The 20,051-nt window shown below is 47.9% G+C and overlaps 1 protein-coding gene across 1 annotated transcript; it reads right to left on the reverse strand.

The window, feature by feature from the left end:
* Nucleotides 1–1,570: 1,570 nt before the first annotated feature.
* LOC132594644 (testis-specific Y-encoded protein 3-like) lies at nucleotides 1,571–19,786 on the reverse strand. The gene is made up of 6 exons (XM_060293137.1): nucleotides 19,268–19,786; nucleotides 18,583–18,660; nucleotides 18,368–18,479; nucleotides 18,125–18,270; nucleotides 17,922–18,010; nucleotides 1,571–1,718 (listed from the first exon to the last, which is right to left on the reverse strand). The coding sequence occupies exons 1-6, from the start codon at nucleotides 19,784–19,786 to the stop codon at nucleotides 1,571–1,573; spliced, it is 1,092 nt and encodes a 363-aa protein (XP_060149120.1).
* Nucleotides 19,787–20,051: the final 265 nt, after the last annotated feature.

Below are 20,051 nucleotides of genomic sequence, written 5' to 3' on the forward strand. Positions count from 1 at the left end.
ATCCCACACGTGGGTCTGAGGATCCTATGTTGAGTGTGGAGCCATTGGTGTATTCTTTGCAGATGCCTGAGTTGAGTCAATATATCCATAGGTTGATCTGGCATCCACTGTTTGTGGTTTTGGCTCCTTCATTTGAGTCTTGACCCAGTATAGTCTGGGACTACCTGATACGTTGTCTGGGGTCCCCTGGTGATTCTTCCCCCTCTCAGCTGAATCTAATCTAAGTTTAGGTCCCTTGTGAGTCTAAAGTCCCTTAAGGTGGGTCTGACTTATGTTTTGAGTGTGGGTATTGGGGTGTTGTTTGGGGATGCCTCTGAAGAGTTGACATCCCCTGTACTGGGTCTGTGTCCCATTAATTGTGTATGGGATCCCTTTAGTGGTATTGGTCCTTTCAGTTTGGTCTGAAACTCTGAGTTTGATCTGTATCCACCTGGCATGTTGTCTGAAATCTCTTAGCTGAGTCTGAGTTCCTGAGAAGGTCTGAGTTTCCTATAGTGTCCATGGCTCCTTGGGGATGACTGAACAGAGTTGGGTGTCCTGATATGGGAGTGGTTCCACTGTGGCTGGCCTGGTTCTTTCTACGAGAGTGTAAAACCCTGGTAATGTTGTCTTGGGTACCTTAGCCGAGTCTGGGTGTAATGACAATTATCAGCACTCTCCTCTTGGTTGTATGGTCCATGATGTATGTCTGGGTCCCTGGAGGCATGTTTCAGCCTTACTGAAGTATGTTTGGGCCCTTTTCTGGTATATTTATACACCCCAAGTGATGTCAGTGATTGCTGTATCTGAGTTTGTGTACCTGAATTTGGTCTGAGTTTTCCTGTGTGGAACTTGGGAAATGAATCTGGACTTTCTGGTGGGAATCTGTCTTTCTTCCTGGTTGGTGTGCCCTCCTCTGAGATGGATTTGGATACCGTTATGGTTTGGGGTAGCATCCGGATTACCTTAGGTGGATCTGTGGTCCCTTGAGGCAAACCTGAGCACCCCTGTACTGAGTGTGGCGTTATTGGAGTGTTGTTTTCACGTACCTGAATTGAGACTTTATTCCCTTGGGTTGGTCTGAAATCCTTGTATTGCCTTTTAGGACCCTTTATTTGGATCTGACACATCCTCATTTCTGCCTTGAACCTCATATTTTTCAGATTTCTCTGAACTTAATGTCCCGTCATCTGAATTTAGGTCTCCTGAACTGAGTCTGTATATCCTTAGGTGGGTGTGGGTTCCCTGTGGTGGGTGGTATGTCCTTCCTCTTAGACTGGAGTTGCAATTTGAGTCTGACATTGACTTTGGTCCTCTGAGCTGAATCTGGCTTCCCTGAGTTCCCAAACATCCCTGAAGATGTTTGAGTCTCCTGATATTTGGGTTATTGCCCCTCTGGATACCCAGGGATGCCCGGGGAAAGCTAAGTCCACCTCTGGGGGCCCGGTTTTATGTCAGTGACCTCAGTTTTATGTCAGTGACCGCCATATTTACGTCACTGATTCCGTTTTTATGTCTGAGGCCCCGGATTTGTTTCGCTGACCGGGGATTTACGTCGCTGAACCCGGATTTACCTCGCTGACCCCCGGATTTACGTCAGTGACCCCGGATTTACGTCAGTGGCTGTGGCCCCAGTTTTAACTGCCACCGGGGGACACGGCCGGGCCTTGGTGGCCGAAGGGGCTGAGGCTTGAGGTGCCACAGGATTGCCTACATTTGCCTCCGTGCAGAGCTTCTGCCTGAGGGTCAGCCGGAGTCTGGTGCTCACGAGACCGTGCCCCTGGGGCCACTGACGGGGCTGGGCAAACCCTCAGGGTCAGCACCGACTCAGCCAGGTGTCTGAAGCGGCGCATTTACCCCAGCGCTCTTCGCAGTAGGCGCGTCGGGGGCCCCTGCGGGTCCGTGAGCGGAGAGCGGATACAGAGGAGGGGCGCTCACGCGCACACGATGGGTGCCACTCAGCCGTGAAAAAGGAGGGCGTGCCGCCACGTGTGACGGCGGATGGACCTGGAGGGCCGTAGGGTGAGTGAAAGTAGCCAGACGAAGACAAACAGCACACGGCCTCTCTTCTCCGTGGGATCCAGGCCACAGACAGACAGAAAACCAGCTCCTAGATGCAGAGAACGGAGTGGTGGTCGCCAGAGGTGGGGGCGGGGCGTGGAGGAGATAGGGGAAAAGGGGTCGGAAGGTGCAAACTTCTAGTTGTGACAGAAATAAGCCCTGGGATGTGATGTCCCGCACAGTGACCACGGCTAGCAATACTGTGCTGCGTAGTCTTGGAACTCTACGGGGTGGTTCTCACCATTAAATCAAACCATGTGCTGCGCACACCGTAGACTTAACGCAGTGGCGGACGTCAGTTACTTCTCAGTAACACTGAATGAAACACGGTCTCACTGCAGGAAGAAAACTGCACCTGTGTGTCGTGACAGACTTTAACTAGGTTTATTCTGGTGGTGATTTCACAGTGTATACCGACGTCGAGGCATTACCGTGTACCCCTGACGCTAATGTAAGCTGTGTGTAAGTTACACCTCCAGAACGAAGCCCGCAGTGTACGGAATTTGTAATGGTCAGACCAAACCATAACGTAGGTTAAGTGTTTAGAGCACTGTGTAACCTGGCCTACAAAGGTTCCTAGTCTTGTATCATTTCATTTTACTGAAGCAGTTACTTAAATGAACGTAATTTTAAGTAAAAGAGCGAGGCGTGGTTGGAATAGAAAAGGACTAAGATACAGGAACCTTAAATTCAGATTTCTTTTTGGTGATCTCGAGTAAGTCACAGTCTCTCTGTAAGTTTTTGACATTATCCTCACTCGCATGAGGACGTTGAGATGGAAATCTGACAAGTTCCTTGTGAGGACAAAGATGAAACGACACATGTGAATGAGCTTAGAACTAAGAGAGACTACAGGAGTGTCATTTGTCAGTGTCGTTCACTGGCTGTGATGATTATTACCATTTTTACATGTTAGGAAACGGAAAGCACCAACCTATGAGGTTTTTCATACTTATATTATCATTTAGGAAACTTAATGGCCTTTTAGAAAGTTCCCCTCTGGGAGTTTTAGACTCGGTTTTGTGCTTTGTGCTAAGTTTTCCTGGGTTTCTGTCACTGGCAATTGTCTCCGTGAAGCAGAAAAAGAAAGGAGGAATCCCATGTCTCTCTGGCAGTAAAGCACTGAGCCATGGAGACAAGAAACAAAAAGCAAGCAGGTGGTCTCATGCGTGGATCCTTGGGTGACCAGGCTGAGTGGGCTTGGAGTAATTCAGAGAGTAGAGTCCACACGCCACACTCCTGACGGGGGCACAGCCGCCGCCTCCAGGTTTAACTCTGGTGTGAAAACTGAAAAACTAATGACTAATACCTATAGAGCTTTGTACATCACAGATTGTAACGTACTCATATTCTCTTCTTAAATATAACCTAGTCCACACTTCCTACCTCATTACGCTTGCTTCTATTTTATCGTGGATGAAAACCTTCTTCACAAAATTGATATGTATTGTCCCCACAAGGGGATGGCATGGCTGAGGTTTAAAGGTGTTGGGATCATGTGGATAGAGTGCGATAAAGCTGGAATATGCCCTTAATGCATTGACTCACTTCATTTGTACTTTATCGCAACTTGCTACTTTTTATCAGTATTTTTAACGTGGTTAAACTTAAATGTACACCAAAAAACTGAGATGGACCAGAATATACCCATCCAGGGTTTGGATATTTTGCACATAAAAGCAAGGACACATTTTACGTCTCTATCGATATTTCTCTGTTAGTGGCGATTTATCGTGTTCATACCCTTAACACTACTTACTATGTAAAAAAACAAAGCAAAAGAAAAGCAAGAGTGAAGTCCTCAATCACTTCAGAACTTAAGCTAATGTCAGGTTGTCCTGCCAGACTGGGACAGGGTGGCAAGTGAGGCTGTTACATTGGATACAAAATTTAGGGGTGCACCAAAAAAATTCAGTAATCGAGGTGAATAATATTTAATGCACTATTTTAAAAACCAGAAGTGATGCAGAATACATGATGAACAAGATATTAAGACTTTAAATAAAGACAGGATCAGTTTTCTACCAGATAAATGGACTTGGACACACAAATCCACACCCACCAATTGATACAATTTTGCCCTTCATTTCCAGGACTGCAAGCAAGTACTTAGTACAATGAATTCAGCAGACTCTTCAGGGACATAAAAGAGTTTTCATGTTTAATAACTCTGAGAGTGGAGCACCTGCGACTTCAATTTATTGGCTTTGAACATTCCTGTAACATAAAATGAGGGACAACTTACAGGGTTTGAATTAGCAATTGTGTTGATGATTAAACTTCTCAAGAAAAAACACAGTAGTCAGGTTTTAGTAGCTCCTGGGACATCTCATCACTGCTAAGCAGCAAGTGTACTGCTTTCCCAGAAGGGTATCAGGTTCTCAAAGGAGAGATCGCACACTGTCTTTTAAAGATTGACCTCTCTACGGACTTAGGGATTGTAAAGAATAGCAATCTCATCAGCATCTTCCCCAGATATACATGAGGAGTGTGTGTGTGTGTGTGTGCGTGTGTGAGAGAGAGAGAGAGAGAGATAGAGACAAAGACAGAGACAGAGAAAGAGACAAGAAGGAGGAAGAGGAGAAGAAGGAAGAAAAGGAAAAAAATAAATAGGTAGGTAGTTAGAAAGGCAGATAGATACAGAGATGGAAATTTTAGGACATGTTATAGAGCACTGAATAGGACTAGAATGTCTCCTTTTCCTAAATCAGGAGCGAGTTTCCTACCTTCCAGCTAACACTCAGTATAGGAGGAAGAAAATGTTTAAATATATAAAATTAATAGGGTGTAGTACTTATCAGAAGTAGAGGAGGGCAATTCCAGTTGTCCAAAGAAACAGGTGCACTTTAGTAGAAATCTTGGAGGACCGTCTCTCCGAAATATCCAGTATACAATCGTACATCTACCCACAAGCTAAACTCTGAGTCTCCGAGTTGAGAGGCATGGAAAAGACCTCAGACACTTAATTTAGAAAATGCCTCTTACAATGCCAGTGCAGAGTGGTAAACTACGTCATAAAATTGGAATTTTAAAACCATTGTCGTTTAAGAGGAGGGCTGGCTGAGAGAAAGGAGATGTCCAATTCTGACTAAATAATATTCCTACAGAGAGAGACCAAGTAATTCGTTAAGTGCTGCGCCATGGTTAGTCCCACTAGTATTTAAGTGATTTGCTTAGAAATGATTAAATTCTTAACTGGACTTTCAGAATAATAATTAAGTAAAACTGCTTTGCGTTATTAGAATGGACCAGATTAAGAAGTTAATGAGCACGAAGTCTCTGAACAATGAGGGATTCTGGGGTGAAGGCCAGGCTTTCCCAAGGAAGATGGAAGAGCCGGGTGGTCCCGCATCTGGGGGCATCCCCCGGGCACGGTGAGCACGCCCCCTCCCCAGAGAGCCTTGAAGACAGGAGTTGAAGCGCAAGTCAATATGGAACCCTCAGAATAAGACCGTCCTTCAGAGCAGTACTAGAAATAACCTAGTTTACATTTCTGTTGGTATTGTAAAAATAGAATGTTAATAGAGAGGGTCGTCCCTCTCTTTTATTCAAGTAAAACCACTTCATACTGTTAGGGTCACTTCAAAATTATTCCATCTGAAATTGCACAGGCTTCCCTCACTGAACCAGGCTGGTTTCTTCCTCTACTTCCCATAGATCACATCAATTTTAGTTGACACTTTAGAGGTTGCCTTTGCCCCCAAGGAACTGTGCTCACTCTGAGGACAGGAGACATTTCCTCTTGTTATACCTAATGCCTAGCAACCTTTATACATATTTTAAGATAAGGGAACAAATGGATGAATTAACTCCATCATTTTGAAGGTATTTCTCCTTTGCTCGTAGCATTTTTGTTTGTTTGTTTGTTTGCGATACGCGGGCCTCTCACTGTTGTGGCCTCTCCCGTTGCGGGGCACAGGCTCCGGACGCGCAGGCTCAGCGGCCATGGCTCGCGGGCCCAGCCGCTCCGCGGCATGAGCGATCTTCCCGGACCGGGGCACGAACCCGCGTCCCCTGCATCGGCTTGCGGACTCTCAACCACTGCACCATCAGGGAAGCCCCGCTGGTAGCATTTTACACAAAGAAAATAAGAAGCCATGTTTTGAAGATTTTTTTTTTTGCGGTACGCGAGCCTCTCACTGTTGTGGCCTCTCCCGTTGCGGGGCACAGGCCCAGGACGCGCAGGCTCAGCGGCCATGGCTCACGGGCCCAGCCGCTCCGCGGCATGTGCGATCCTCCCGGACTGGGCCACGAACCTGCGTCCCCTGCATCGGCAGGCGGACTCCCAACCACTGCGCCACCAGGGAAGCCCCTGAAGATTTATAATAGAGCTATTTTTTTCTAAATCTATATTAAAGGCACAGATGGAAGCACAATTTGTGAACGTAATTAACCGGGATAAGCTCCTGGAAACCCTAGAAATCAGATGGTGCAGTTCCTGGGATGCGTTTGTGTGATGAACAGGGAATAATAGTTCCATTAGTGTCAAATACGTAATACATTTGCTCCACGCATTTATTTGTCAATGAATTACCACAGAATTTTTTTGTAGCCTAGAGAATAGATGACATAGCCAGTGGGAATTTAATGAATAGCATATGTTATAAAAATTTAACGTAGTTTTCACTGCAGTAGATAAAAATGAAATTAGCAATAAATACGATTTTGACTCTTACAAAGAATATCTGAGTGTACGTAGGTATAGTCAGTGCTTATGTATATAGTAGCTTATGTTTCTGTATTTCACCTATTCCACAAAGGATTTGAGGTTCATTTGGGAAATATACTTAAAACGCAAATCTCCTCCCAACCCCCAGCAAACCTCTCCACAAAGCAGAAGAGAAAGACAGCAGTTTTATCATCAGATAAGCGTTAAATCAGAATGTGGTGCACACCACAGGGAATTCGCCAAGAGAGGCAAGGACAGAAGGAAAATCTCACCCTTTTATGTGGCCAGGCAGCTAGAGCTCCTTCTGTGAATGTTCTCAAGATGAGCACTGACTAGGCCTCAGCAAGACCTGGCAGCAGCGTGTACTATACACATACACAGCCATCCTGAGTTGACCTGCGAATTGCAGGGACCGTCTGTGGTAGCAAATCAGCTTCGTCCAGAGGAAAGACGAACCGCTCCTGTCTTTGTGACGAGAGGTAGGTTTGCAGGTTGGGGCCAGGAGCCTACAGAAGCTCAGCCCCTCACCTCCCACAGAGCCTGGGAGATGGGCTCCCTCTCCCTTCCTGGTTTTGTTTCAAAGAGATAGTCCCCAGGTCCTTGAGAAGGACACTTCTGGGTCACAAAGCTGGGAAAAGTCCCATCGGAAAGTTTTATACACATTTCAAAAAGAGGAGAGAGTACTTAACGACAAGTTTTCTAAAATAATTGCTCTGAGCAAAAGGCAGAGGTGGAAACCTCTCTCCTTATTATTTAATGGAGGAGAATTAAGCCCGTTATTCATAGTTTGTATTTGTCCTCACAGGTCTCGTGGGCTGTACAGTTTTACGAAAATACAAAGTTTCAATCAGAAAGATAGTGGAAGTCTTATTTCATTGCTTGGTGAGCATTTCAGGTACTCTTTGCCTGTTTCCGTGTAAGAAAATACTATAGCATATAATAGGCCAACTGGGTGAACTGTATTTCCAATGAGTGTTTTCTGCCTAAAAAAATTCCTTTTTCAGAGGTGCATGCTGGTAAAGATCCCTAATAGAGACAAAAGGAGCCTCCTAAATGTTCTAAATCAGATGGTCTTGTGCCCCAGTGATCTTAGTTACCTGCCATTAGAACAGACTAGGGGGATTGGGAGGAACACAGATGCCTGTCCTCTGTTACTGTCAATTTCCCCTTTCATGGCTGTTAACGTTTGCCTTAGGTTTTGAGGTGCTCCTATGTTGGGTGTGTAAATATTTACAACTGTTATATCTTCCTCTTGGATTGATCACTAGGTAGTGTTCTTCTTTGTCTCTGGTAATCGTCTTTATTTTACATTTGGTAGTGTATATATTAATATAATAAAGGTACATGTAACTTTACTGAAAGAAAAATAGTCTTTATTTTAAAGTCTATTTTGTGTGACATGAGAATTCCTACTCCAGCTTTCTTTTGCTTTCCATTTGCGTGGAATATCTTTTTCCATCCCCTCACTTTCAGTCTGTCTGTGTCCCTAGGTCTGAAGCGGGTCTCTTGTAAAGACAGGATATATACAGGTCTTGTTTTCGTATCCATTCAGCCAGTCTGTGTCTTTTGATTAGAGCATTTAATCCATTTACATTTAAGGTACTTATGGATGTGCGTGTTCCTGTTACCATTTTCTTAATTGTTTTGGGTTTGTTATTGTAGGTCTTTTCCTTCTCTTGTGTTTCCTGCCTAGAGAAGTTGCTTTAGCATTTGTTGTAAAGCTGGTTTGGTGGTGCTGAATTCTCTTAGCTTTTGCTTGTCTGTAAAGGTTTTAATTTCTCCGTTGAATCGAATGAGATCCTTGCTGGGTAGAGTAATCTCGATTGTAGTTTTTCCCTTTCATCACTTTAAATATGTCCTGCCACTCCCTTCTGCCTTGCAGAGTTTCTGCTGAAAGGTCAGCTGTTAACCTGACAGGGATTCCCTTGTATGTTATTTGCTGCTTTTCCCTTGCTGTTTTAATATTTTTTTCTTTGTATTTCTTTTCTGATAGTTTGATTAATATGTGTCTTGGCATGTTTCTCCTTGGATTTATCCTATCTGGGACTCTCTGCGCTCCCTGGACTTGACTATTTCCTTTCCCATATTAGGGACGTTTTCAACTATAATCTCTTCAAATATTTTCTCAGTCCCTTTCTTTTTCTCTTCTTGTTCTGGGACCCGTATAATGCGAATGTTGGTGCGTTTAATGTTGTCCCAGAGGTCTCTGAGACTGTCCTCAATTCTTTTCATTCTTTTTTCTTTATTCTGCTCTGTGGCAGTTATTTCCACTATTTTATCTTCCAGGTCACTTCTCCGTTCTTCTGCCTCAGTTATTCTGCTATTGATTCCTTCTAGAGAATTTTCAGTTTCCTTTATTGTGTTGTTCATCATTGTTTGCTTGCACTTTAGTTCTCCTAGGTCCTTGTTAAAGGTTTCTTGTATTTTCTCCATTCTATTTCCAAGATCTCGGATCGTCTTTACTGTCATTCCTCTGAGTTCTTTGTCAGGTTGACTGCCTATTCCCTCCTCATTTGTTTGGTCTGGTGGAGTTTTACTTTGCTCTTTCATCTGCTGTGTATGTCTCTGTCTTCTCATTTTGCTTATCTTACTGTGTTTGGGGTCTCCTTTTCTCAGGCTGCAGGTTCATAGTTCCCATTGCTTCTGGTGTCTGCCCCCAGTGGGTAAGGTTGGTTCAGTGGGTTGTGTAGGCTTCACAGTGGAGGGACTGATGCCTGTGTCCTGGTGGATGGGGCTGGATCTTGTCTTTCTGGTGGGCGGGGCCGCATCTGGTGGTGTGTTTTGAGGTGTCTGTGAACTTATTATGATTTTAGGCCGCCTCTCTGCGAATGGGTGGGGTTGTGGTCCTATCTTGCTAGTTGTTTGGCATGGGGCGTCCAGCCCTGGAGCTTGCTGCTCGTTGAGTGGAGCTGGGTCTTAGCAGGGAGTCAGAGATCTCTGGGAGAGCTCTCACTGATTGATATTACGTGGGGCCGGGTGGTCGCTGGAGGTCCAATGTTTTGAACTCGGCCCTCCCACCTCAGAGGCTCAGGCCTGACACCCGGCTGGGGCACCAAGACCCTGCCAGCCACACGGCTCAAAAGAAGAAAAGGGACAAAAAGAAGAAAGAAAATATAAATAAAATATATTAGAGTTATTAAAATAAAAAATTAAAAATATTATTAAAATAAAAAAATTAAAAATAATAAAAAAGTAATACACGGAAAAAAAGAAGAGAGCAACCAAACCAACAAACAAATCCACCAATGATACCAAGGGCTAAAACTGTACTAGGATACACATAAAAATCATAAACTAGTAGTCGCATACAGCACACCCCAAGTCTACAGTTGCTCCCAAAGTCCACCTCCTCAATTTGGGATGATTCGTTGTCTATTCAGGTATTCCACAGATGCAGGTACATCAAGTTGACTGTGGAGCTTTAATCCTCTGCTCCTGAGGCTTCGGGGAGAGACTTCCCTTTCTCTTCTTTGTTTGCACAGCTCCTGGGGTTCAGCTTTGGCCCTGCATCTGCATGTAGGTCGCCCTCTGGCGCCTGTTCTTCCCTCAGGCAGGACGGGGTTAAAGGAGCAGCTGATTCGGGGGCTCTGGCTCACTCAGGCCAGTGGGGAGAGGGAGGGGTACGGATGCGGGGCGAGCCTGCGGAGGCAGAGGCCGGCGTGACGTTGCACCAGCCTGAGGCGCGCCGTGCATTCTCCCGGGGAAGTTGTCCCTGGATCCCGGCACCCTGGCAGTGACGGGCTGCACGGGCTCCCGGGAGGGGAGGTGTGGATCGTGACCTGTGCTCGCACACAGGCTTCTTGGTGGCGGCAGCAGCAGCCTTAGTGTCTCACGCCCGTCTCTGTCCTCACCGACAGCTGCGTCTCGCGCCCGTCTCTGAAGCTCGTTTCGGCGGTGCTCTGAGTCCCCTCTCCTCGCGCACCCCGAAACAATGGTCTCTTGCCTCTTCGGCAGCTCCAGACTTTTCCCTGGACTCCCTCCCGGCTAGCTGTGGCGCACTAGCCCCCTTCAGGCTGTGTTCACGCAGCCAACCCCAGTCCTCTCCCTGGGACCTGCCCTCCGAAGCCCGAGCCTCAGTTCCCAGCCCCCGCCCGCCCCGGTGGCTGAGCAGGCAAGCGTCTCCAGCTGGTGAGTGCTGGTCTGCAACGAGCCTCTGTGCGGGAATCTCTCCGCTTTGCCCTCTGCACCCCTATTACTGCCCTCTCCTTCATGGATCCGAAGCTTCTCCTCCGCCACCCCCACCCCCACACCGACCCCCCATATCCCCACCCACCCCCACGCCCCATCCCCCGTCTCCACCAGTGAAGGGGCTTCCTAGCGTGTGGAAACTTTTCCTCCTTCACAGTTCCCTCCCCGTGACACAGGTCCTGTCCCTATCCCTTTGTCTCTGTTATTTCTTTTTTCTTTTGCCCTACCCAGGTACGTGGGGGGTTTCTTGCCTTTTGGGAGGTCTGAGGTCTTCTGCCAGCGTTCAGTAGGTGTTCTGTAGGAGTTGTTCCACGTGTAGATGTATTTCTGGTGTATCTGTGGGGAGGAAGGCGATCTCCACGTCTCACTGCTCCAGCATCTTGAAGGTCCTCCTACATTTGTTAGTCTCTTGCTAAAAGGCTGACTGGAGAGTTAGCTGGTCTCTATCTATCCTACTGCCCCTCTCCAAATACTCACTGTGCGCCCCTTTACAACCTATTGTAAAGGCTCTTATTAACCTTTACTTTTTCAATGCAAAGAGTACCAACCAAACACTTGCTTATGCCAGTTTACCAGCCCCTGGCCTAACTGATCTGACTGCTGGTCATGCCGGCCTCTAGATACTGCTAAGGGACCTGAACTGTTCTCTGTTTCTGCCGATGTGAACATCTGGTGGACCAAGTATGGAAGGCAGATAAATGACAAGGTATGGCACCCATGTCTAAGAAAACATTGCTCTGTCCCTCCTTCTGGTGAGTTATTTGGGTCTTGCATAACCTACATGGAAGGGCAAGAACTTTCCCTTGCCCACATAAAGACCAACAGGTGAAAAATTGTCCCTTTGCTTTGGAACAAACATGATACTCGGCCTTTCCCGAGTGACACTCGGGGACCAACAGTACATTCAGACTCTGTGGTTTGACCCCACAGGTGGCATCTTCAAATCCCTGGAAAAGATTGTAAGTGGCTCTAGCGCTACCATTCTTGGTACAAACGTCTGCCAAATCAACAAATGTTTTGGATGACTCGTAAGCCACCTCCGTACAACTTGGGGTACTACGGCTGCTCCCATGACTAAGCTGCCTACTACCATAAGCTATGTACGGGTGGACCACTATAAAAATCTGGACTCGCTTGGCCACAGAACCAAGCCTTAGTGCTGCCCAAACCAGACCACAGGCCTCCTGTACCAACTCTTTTGCAACCTGTCCTGCTCTCACAGATTGACAGGAGCACACGGGAGATGGAGGGTATGGATGCTAGCATTACCAATGGCAAAGGTCGTGGAATACTCCAGTTCCTGGAGATGCAGGTTCCGTTGTAACCTTGTCTGCAAACCACACTGGTCTTTTTATGTTGGGTGGCAGCAAAGTATATAAAGGGTGTCCACCTAACCGGTCAGGACAATGGGGACTTGGATACCTGGCTCCTTCTGTCACCAAATACTCCACCCTAAATGCAGCCAAATTACAAACCTGGGCTCCTTTGTTCATAAAACTGTGTCCCATAAAGGTGCCAGCAGGGAAGTCATAGACAATCCATTGGGTATCACAACTCCAACTTCTTTTCATTGTTCAGGATCTTATTCCCAAGCTATGGAGGTTATGAATTAGAACAGCCATCTTAACTCTCCATGGTAGTGGAACAAGAGTTCAGTTCCCCTATGCAAAGTGTGAAAATACTTCAGTCAGAAGTTAACAGCCTAGCATCAGTGGTGCTCCAAAATGGACTTGCTCTGGACATCCTGACTGCTCGGCGAGGATGAGATTATGCAATCATCGGTGGAAAATAACTGCTTCTACGTAAATCAAATGGGAAAAATAGTCTCCAACTTATTAAAAGTGAAGGAAATGCTTTCGTCACATAAATGAAGCAAAGCCGTTATATTGGACTCTTGTCTTCCCAGGACTGGGGAACTGTTTCGGTAGGGTTTGGGGAAATGTACTTTGATTTGTTCTTTTCTGTTTTTCTTCATCCTCACTCTAACCTATGTTCTTTTCTCCCTTTGCAGGTCTCTTAGCACTGAGCTACTCACCCAGTTTTGCTCTCCACGGCCATCACCTTAGCCTTTTCTTTGTGAAACATCAAGGGAAGTTGCAGAGGAGGGAATCCTTGGGGCTCAGAGCAGGCCGCCCAAGATATGGCTTGTTGATTATTTTGAACGGAGGCTACCAGGGAAACGGTCAGTGAGGGGAAATGATTGAAAACCACAACGAAAACACTCTGGCCCCCTGCCTTCCCCCAAAGTGCGAACTAAATCCATGTGACGGTATCCTCCCTATGGCAGGAGGCTAGAAAGCATCCTTGTCACCACAGTTAGGAAATTCAAGGCTAAGATAGCTGGATAAACGAACGCTGACACTTCTTCATTAGACTGCTTGCCCAAGCACAAGCCTCTTTGTTTTGTCGGATGTATAAAAATATTTATTTGTCCAAAACTAGATACATTCAGCGGGCTTTGGTCACTTCAGGCGGTCCCATTTCTGAGACCTCTGTGTACATGAATTAAATTGGTTTGTTTTTCCTGTTAATCTGTCTTGTGTCCACATAATTATTAGGAGAGCCAAAAGGACCTCAACAGGGGTAAAGGAGAAATTTGCCCGTCCCCGTGTTGCTAGACAAGGTCACACACTTTCACTGGCTCAGAAAATATTTGAGGAGACCCTAAGTTTTCACCTCTGGCTGATCTTTAGTCTCCAGGTGTACTGGGTGGGAAGACTTGGGAAAATGAAAATGGTGTATACGGTGATGAAGCTGTGCACCCAGCCCCAAGGTAATCTGCAGAGACCAGGAGAGTGGTTTTTGAAATTTGTGTTTCCTTGCGACCTCCCCAAACCCCCTGACCCAGCACCCCGGCGGTTTAAAAAAATAATAATCGGTTGTGTCCACCCACGTCGTGGAACAGAAACACCAGTGGCTACACAGCACACGGCAAAGAAAGCCGTCTAACCAAAAACAGTTCGGCACAGTAACGGAAAGGATCAACTACAACCCGCAGCCACACATGAATACGAGGGAGAAAAACCTTCTCCCCATTTACTGCATTCCAAACTTCAAAATCTCCAGTTTTCAACACCACTTACAAGGCATGCAATGAAACAAGTGTGTATTTGCCCCATCACAGGTCAGATAGCAAATTAATAGAAACTGTGCATGAGGAAACCAAGTACTTTAACTCTGTAGGCAGACATTCAATCAAGAGTCATACCTACGCTCACCTGACAAAGGAAACGATGGAGCAAGAACTAAAAGAAACCAGGAGACCAAGGTCTAGCGAAATAGAGACTCTGAACAAAGAGACATTTAAAGCAGAAACAAATAGGAATTATGGGCTGAAAAACCACAGCATGTGAATCAAAACCTTCAGTAGAGACTTCAAAGGAAGGTTTGAGCAGGCAGAAGAATCACAAAACCTAAAGTCAGGTTAATTGAAATCATCCTGGCTGACGAGCAGAAAGAGAACAAAAATAATGCAGAAAATGTAACAGCCTAGATGATTTGCCAGACTCCACTGAGCAATCCGAGGCTTACGTATTTGCAGTCCCAGGTGGAGACAGGAGAGAAAGGGGCAGGACAAGTATTTCAAGAAATCATGCCCCTCACACTCTTCAGGTATGGCAAAACTCATGAATCTACACATCAAACTTTCCTTTACTCATACCTCTCTCTTCCTGAAGCCCTCACCTTCCTTCAGCACCACCTGATCCTCTGGGTGAGGTGCTTGGTCCACGAGTTTCTATTCGGTATGCCCGTATTTTGTTCATGCACCCCCTCTCACTGGGTCATAGGAGGTCACCGAGGGCAAGGATTCTCTAACAACTTTTCTCTTCACAGGAAGACTAGCCCCAATTCCTATCGTTCGGGTGATGCTTTATTAAAACTCATGAAGAAATTGTGCCCACATAATGTCGGTTTAATGACCAACGCAAGAATAAAATGGGGAGGAATAAGAGTCATCTTCCTTCACTCCTGCACTAGTGTTTACAAAACACTAACAAGTCAACCCCAAACGTTCTCCTCCTGGAAGCTTCCCTGGCAAATGCATTCCCTCAATGTCCTCATCACCCTCTGGGGGCCGTAATTGATATTCTCACCTCCACCAAGATATTCTTGTCTGTCGGTGATTTGCCACAAGGGCATGCCTATTCCTCTGTTTCCAAATGTGTGTCACTGCTAACTCCACCTGCAATAAAGCATTTCTTGTTGCTCACAAAGACAACGGAACTCACAAAAAAGTCCCAGTTCAAGGTGGTGGAAGCATTTGATGCAGGAATGGAGGAAAGGGTGGAACGCAGGCACAGACCAACTCAGAGACACAAACCTTAACAAATAAGTAAGTGAGTAACAGCAACCCAGAGCATGTGTATCGAAACAGCCTGTCCCAACCTTTGCTTTGGTGATTAAGTCCTTTGCAAGACCTTACTAAATGTTCTGGATGTGGATAAATATCCTGGAGTCCTTAGAACAAGCCCCGTCTGAGGTTGCCTAAGACCACGCACCAGTATGCTGTCCCACTCCCACTGCAGGGTTATCAGAGCATAGTTTATTTTTACCAGCACCAGGAAAGACAGGGACCAGCATGTGGAAGCCCCAAGGGTTCCTTGAGGTGTACAGTGCGAGAAGCTGAGAAGACCTGTTTCCACAGTGTCTGTGGGGTGGTTGTGGGGACAGCAGCGGGCAAAGGCCAAGCCTTGCCTTCTAGACCTTCGGATGTCTCCACTGTAGAAGGGGCATAGCTGGGATGTAGATGTTCAAATACAAAACCTGACACCGAGCAGGCGATCTAACTCAGTGCACTTTGAAGGGGACATCCGTGACTCCATGAACTTTGATTGTCAAACCCTCGTCCTGGAAAGAGCTGGGGCTTTTGGGAGAAGGCTCTTCTACCAAAAGTCGTTGAGCGAGAGCTCAACATGTGGGACGGAAATGGTACTGTCAATATGCCACCCTCAGGGACGCCTGTGCTGGAGCCGCTGTATCTGGGAAGAGAGAAGAACACTGGGGGGACAAACATTGAACATTCCCTGCTCCGTTTGTGGCAGAGTCTGTCCTTTGCCTGGTCCAGAGACAGACGTGCTTCTGGGAAGCAGCCAGCCACTTGGCAAGGAGCACCCGAAGTGCTCACCACTTCCTGGGTGAGCTCGGTATGCTCTAGGTCTTCCCATTGGCCTCAGGGGCACAGAGTGCTGGCAAGGCCCCAGAAGAAGGACAGTGCCTCTGTGGTTGAAACACGGTGTGCCCAGCCATTCAGCGAGGATGGGACACCTCTACCAGACTGTTCATGAGAAAAATGTTTACTTTCTGGGGACCTGGCCTGAAGCAGGCCTTGGGCAGAGGGCTTAAGCCTGTCTGAAAATAGGGATATTAACCACTGTGCCCTCACGGGACAGAGAGCACACAGCTGGGTGGCCTGGCACTTGCCTGTTTAACATCCCCAACTCCTCACTCCCCCACCCCTCTCCCCATGTGCCCTTTTGTACCCAAACTGAGTCCCCCGGAAAAAAGAACAGAGTTCACGTGAGCTCACTCAGATGTGAGGGACTCCGTTTTTGTTTGCTTAGCCGTTTCCCAGCAAACTTACCTTTTCCCCTGGTCACCTTTGCCAGAGCACACTAACATCCTCACTGCCTTCCCACCCGTGTCTCCCTCACCTCCCCAGATGTCCTCCATACACCTTATACCCCCATGTCCTGAGATGTTGTCTGGAACCCTAGCCCTGAGGGGCTAATTGTCTCAGCAAAAGACCCTGTGTTCATATGCACTAGAAGGGCATCCGGTCCAACAGTGAATTAAATGCTAAGGCTTCCCCCCATTGTATCCCATTAAAGTGGCTGATGATATGCAACAGGGAGGATACATGGAGGACCACTATCCAACAAAATTAACTTCCAGCATTTCAATCTCAGGCCCTTGCTCACCAGGCCCTTTCCTTGAACTTCCACATTTCCCTTGGAAAAATGACAGGCCCCAGTTAACCAGTCCTTCTCTTATTTCTCCTTCCTCCCCAACCCCCATCCCACAGGCAGAACTGCATCCTCTGATGCAATCCCAAAGTATGATTTCCCCCCACCTCTACAACTCTCCATGGCCTGGTAATTCCCAGGCAGCAAACTGAGAAGCCTGCCTGGGGCTGATGTGTCTACCCTGAGCCCCTGCACAAACACCACACAAACACATACAACTGACGCTGCTTATTTATCTTCCGGTTTTATTCCAGGTTTACTGGTGTCTCCCTCTCTGTACGTCTCACCACCAGACCTCGCTTCGTTTCTTCGTGTGCACAACAACCACGTTGACCGTTCGCCTTCACCCAAAGCAGCTTCTTAGGTCAAGGGTGATGCTCCATCACACGCATCTCAAGATCGGGAGTGCCTTTGAAAACACACACAGGCACACACATAATAACCCAACCTCTCTGAACGATGCTAAAGACCGCTTTAACTTTTTAAGGCCCTGCCCAGGAGACAGAGTCACATCCCCTGTGATCTCTTACATTTCCTCCAACCGCATATTAAAAACTTTTCTTCATAATCGACGCAAAATGGCCACTGTTCTCACAATAGCCATGGCAGGTGAAGGAGATGCATAAGAAAAGTAAAAGATGACAGTGATGATCAAAACAGAAAAAAATGATGGGACAGCGAGGTAAGGCTTTGCACAAAGGGGACTCACACACCTTTGTGGAAACGGGGTGGTGGGGGAAACCTGAGGCAAGCCCAAAGGCAAGCCCAAATTTAAGGGGGCGGTACAGGAGGCCTGAGGGTGGGGTTGATGGCCATGGAATGACAGTTCAGAGACATGCACCTTTGAATCTCAGTGACTTTGACTCTCATGCTGCTTCACTCGCCTAAAGCTTCCCTAGTCAGAACCAGTCCTGCACTGCAGTTTTCCAGATGTGCTGTCGCACCCTGACGCCCTCACGCCCTGGTGTCACTATATGCCTCTGAGCCTCAACTCCTCCATGAGTGAAATAAACGACCCAGCTTACTCGTTTCAGCGCCCAGCCCCTGGGCTCCTTACCCACCTGTCCTCCTCTTGGTGACCTGTCCCGGTGGGGCCTTTCTCCCTCGGGTAGTAGCGCAGGGGATTGGTCCACAGGTCCTCGCCGATGATCTGGTAGGGGAAAGGGGCCCGGTCGGGACAGGCCAGGCCAGGCCAGGCCCACACCCCTCCCCCCAACCAGCCGAACAACATCGCCATTGCTGAGGAGGCCCAGAGGCACCCCACCTCAGCAATCCTGCTAGATCCTACACAGCTGTGGTCAGAGAACCAGTTGAAGAAGTTAAGGCTGCTGTTGCTGTGCCTGCGGCTATACACCTCCTCTTCAAAATGACGGTGCCACTGAATTGGAGCGAGATGAGATGCCCTATATCCTGTGGGAAAAGGAGCGTGGGACAAGGGCCTAAATCACGTTTCAAGTTCACCTCACCCCATCTGCCCTCCCCCACGATCCAGGGAGCTGTCTCTTACCAGTGGCCTCAATGAGATACTCCTTAACAACCACCTCATTCTGGAAAAAGGGGTTCTTCCGGAAAAACAACATGATCTTGCGGTAATCACTGGGATATGTGAGCTCCTCCACCTGCCGGGACAAAGTGGAGGCAGAGGGTGAAATCTCTCTCCAGCAGACCTGCTCTTTCCTGCTTTCCGGGATAAATCATTTCCCCTCTCCTCCCCAGCCTGACCTTCAAGTTGGTCATGTAGCTAAGCATGTCTTTATCTTGGGTACTAATCATGGCTGACATCCGGGGGTGGTTCACAAACTGCTTTACGTCAAGGAGCCTCTAGATGCCGGAGGTGAAAGGGCTGGGAGAACAGAGCGAGCCTGGACAGCGGCCTGGGAGTGTCTGATCTCAAGGCCCCACTAGCATCTAGTCCTATTCCTTCAATACAGACTGCACGAAGGAACAATGAGCCCCTCGGGGTGTGCATATCTGTGCACTAAAACAGGGAGCCTCCGATTCTGAGAGGGAGGCCCTGATCTCCATCTGGACAGAACAAGCTTACTTCTGCACAGCAAACACTCCTGGCTCTAACTAGGATGCGCTTTCATAACTCCCCACTCTCACCTCCGTTTTCCCTGATGGTTATTCCAAGAAGAACCTGTGCACAAGACAACTCTTGTGTCTCAAGAGGCCCTGGTACTAATGGCAATACCTTTTTGGACCTCTGCAACTAAAGCCCTAGTCTTACTTCCTGCTATGCAGAAAATCAGCATGACCGCAGAATTTCAGGATCACATTTCCCTGAGTGTGCCCACAATGCACAATCCAACGGATACATTTTGGTACCCAAACGGCCCGCTACGTTAGGTACCCCTTGCACTAGCCCGGCCACAACGTGGTCTCTCAAATACAAAATTAAGGATACAACTTTGACCCAGAAGCCAGGGATGCTCTGGATGATGGTGCTTCTGTGTTCCAGATAAGGCTTCCGTCTCCGAAGTGTTGTGACCTTGAGACGAAAGTGTTGTCGGCTGCACTCCCTATTCACAGACTCCAGCTGTAACTGCAAGACCTTCAGCGCCTCCAGGGAGGCGCTCTTCGGGGATGGCCCTGGCTCTTCCTGCCCCTGCTCCTGGGGCTTCTCCTCCTGCTCTTCCGCCACCACCTGCTGCTGCTGCTTCTCCGCCACCACCTCCACCTCTTCCATCATGTCCTCCACAGGCTGCCAAAACACATCCATGATCCGCGCCACCTCTCCCTCCAACAGGGCCGCACATTGGCGCACCACCTCCCCGATAAAGATGGCGGCCTCCTCGCCCCACCCATCAGCTAGGGCCAGCACCCTACCCACCTCCCGCACCACAGCTGGCGACCCGCGGGCCCCTGCTTCCTGAGGACCCCCTCCCACACCTAGGATGACCCCGGGTCCCGCCTCACTGCCCATGCGGACCTGGCTCTGAACTGGGGCAGCGGCGAAGGGGCGGCAGTTGGAAGCTCAGCACGTGGGGCGAGCACCACGCACTCCCAGCAACTACAATCACGCTTCCCTGCGGACTGAATCGTTCCCAGGAGCCTCTGCGGTGAGGAGCGCTGAAACGCATGCACAGGAGCCTTGGACACCAGGCATGCGTGTCCAGGTGCAGGAAGCAGCTCCAAGCCGCGCCCAGGCCGCTCGGCCCCATCACAACCAATCAGGGTGAGGACAATGG

Source organism: Globicephala melas, chromosome Y, assembly GCF_963455315.2.
Source record: "Globicephala melas chromosome Y, mGloMel1.2, whole genome shotgun sequence".
In the NCBI taxonomy this organism is placed as follows: domain Eukaryota; kingdom Metazoa; phylum Chordata; class Mammalia; order Artiodactyla; family Delphinidae; genus Globicephala; species Globicephala melas.

What these genes read in the sequence shown, in the direction of transcription:
- LOC132594644 (XM_060293137.1), bottom strand. Translation starts at nt 19,786, where the DNA reads ATGGGCAGTGAGGCGGGACCCGGGGTCATCCTAGGTGTGGGAGGGGGT. An exon ending in CTGGCTTCTGGGTCAAAGTT is followed by an intron (nt 18,661 to 19,267) that starts GTATCCTTAATT and finishes GACGTAAAGCAG; the next exon opens with TTTGTGAACCACCCCCGGAT. An exon ending in GGTCACCAAGAGGAGGACAG is followed by an intron (nt 1,719 to 17,921) that starts GTGGGTAAGGAG and finishes GCTGACCCTCAG; the next exon opens with GCAGAAGCTCTGCACGGAGG.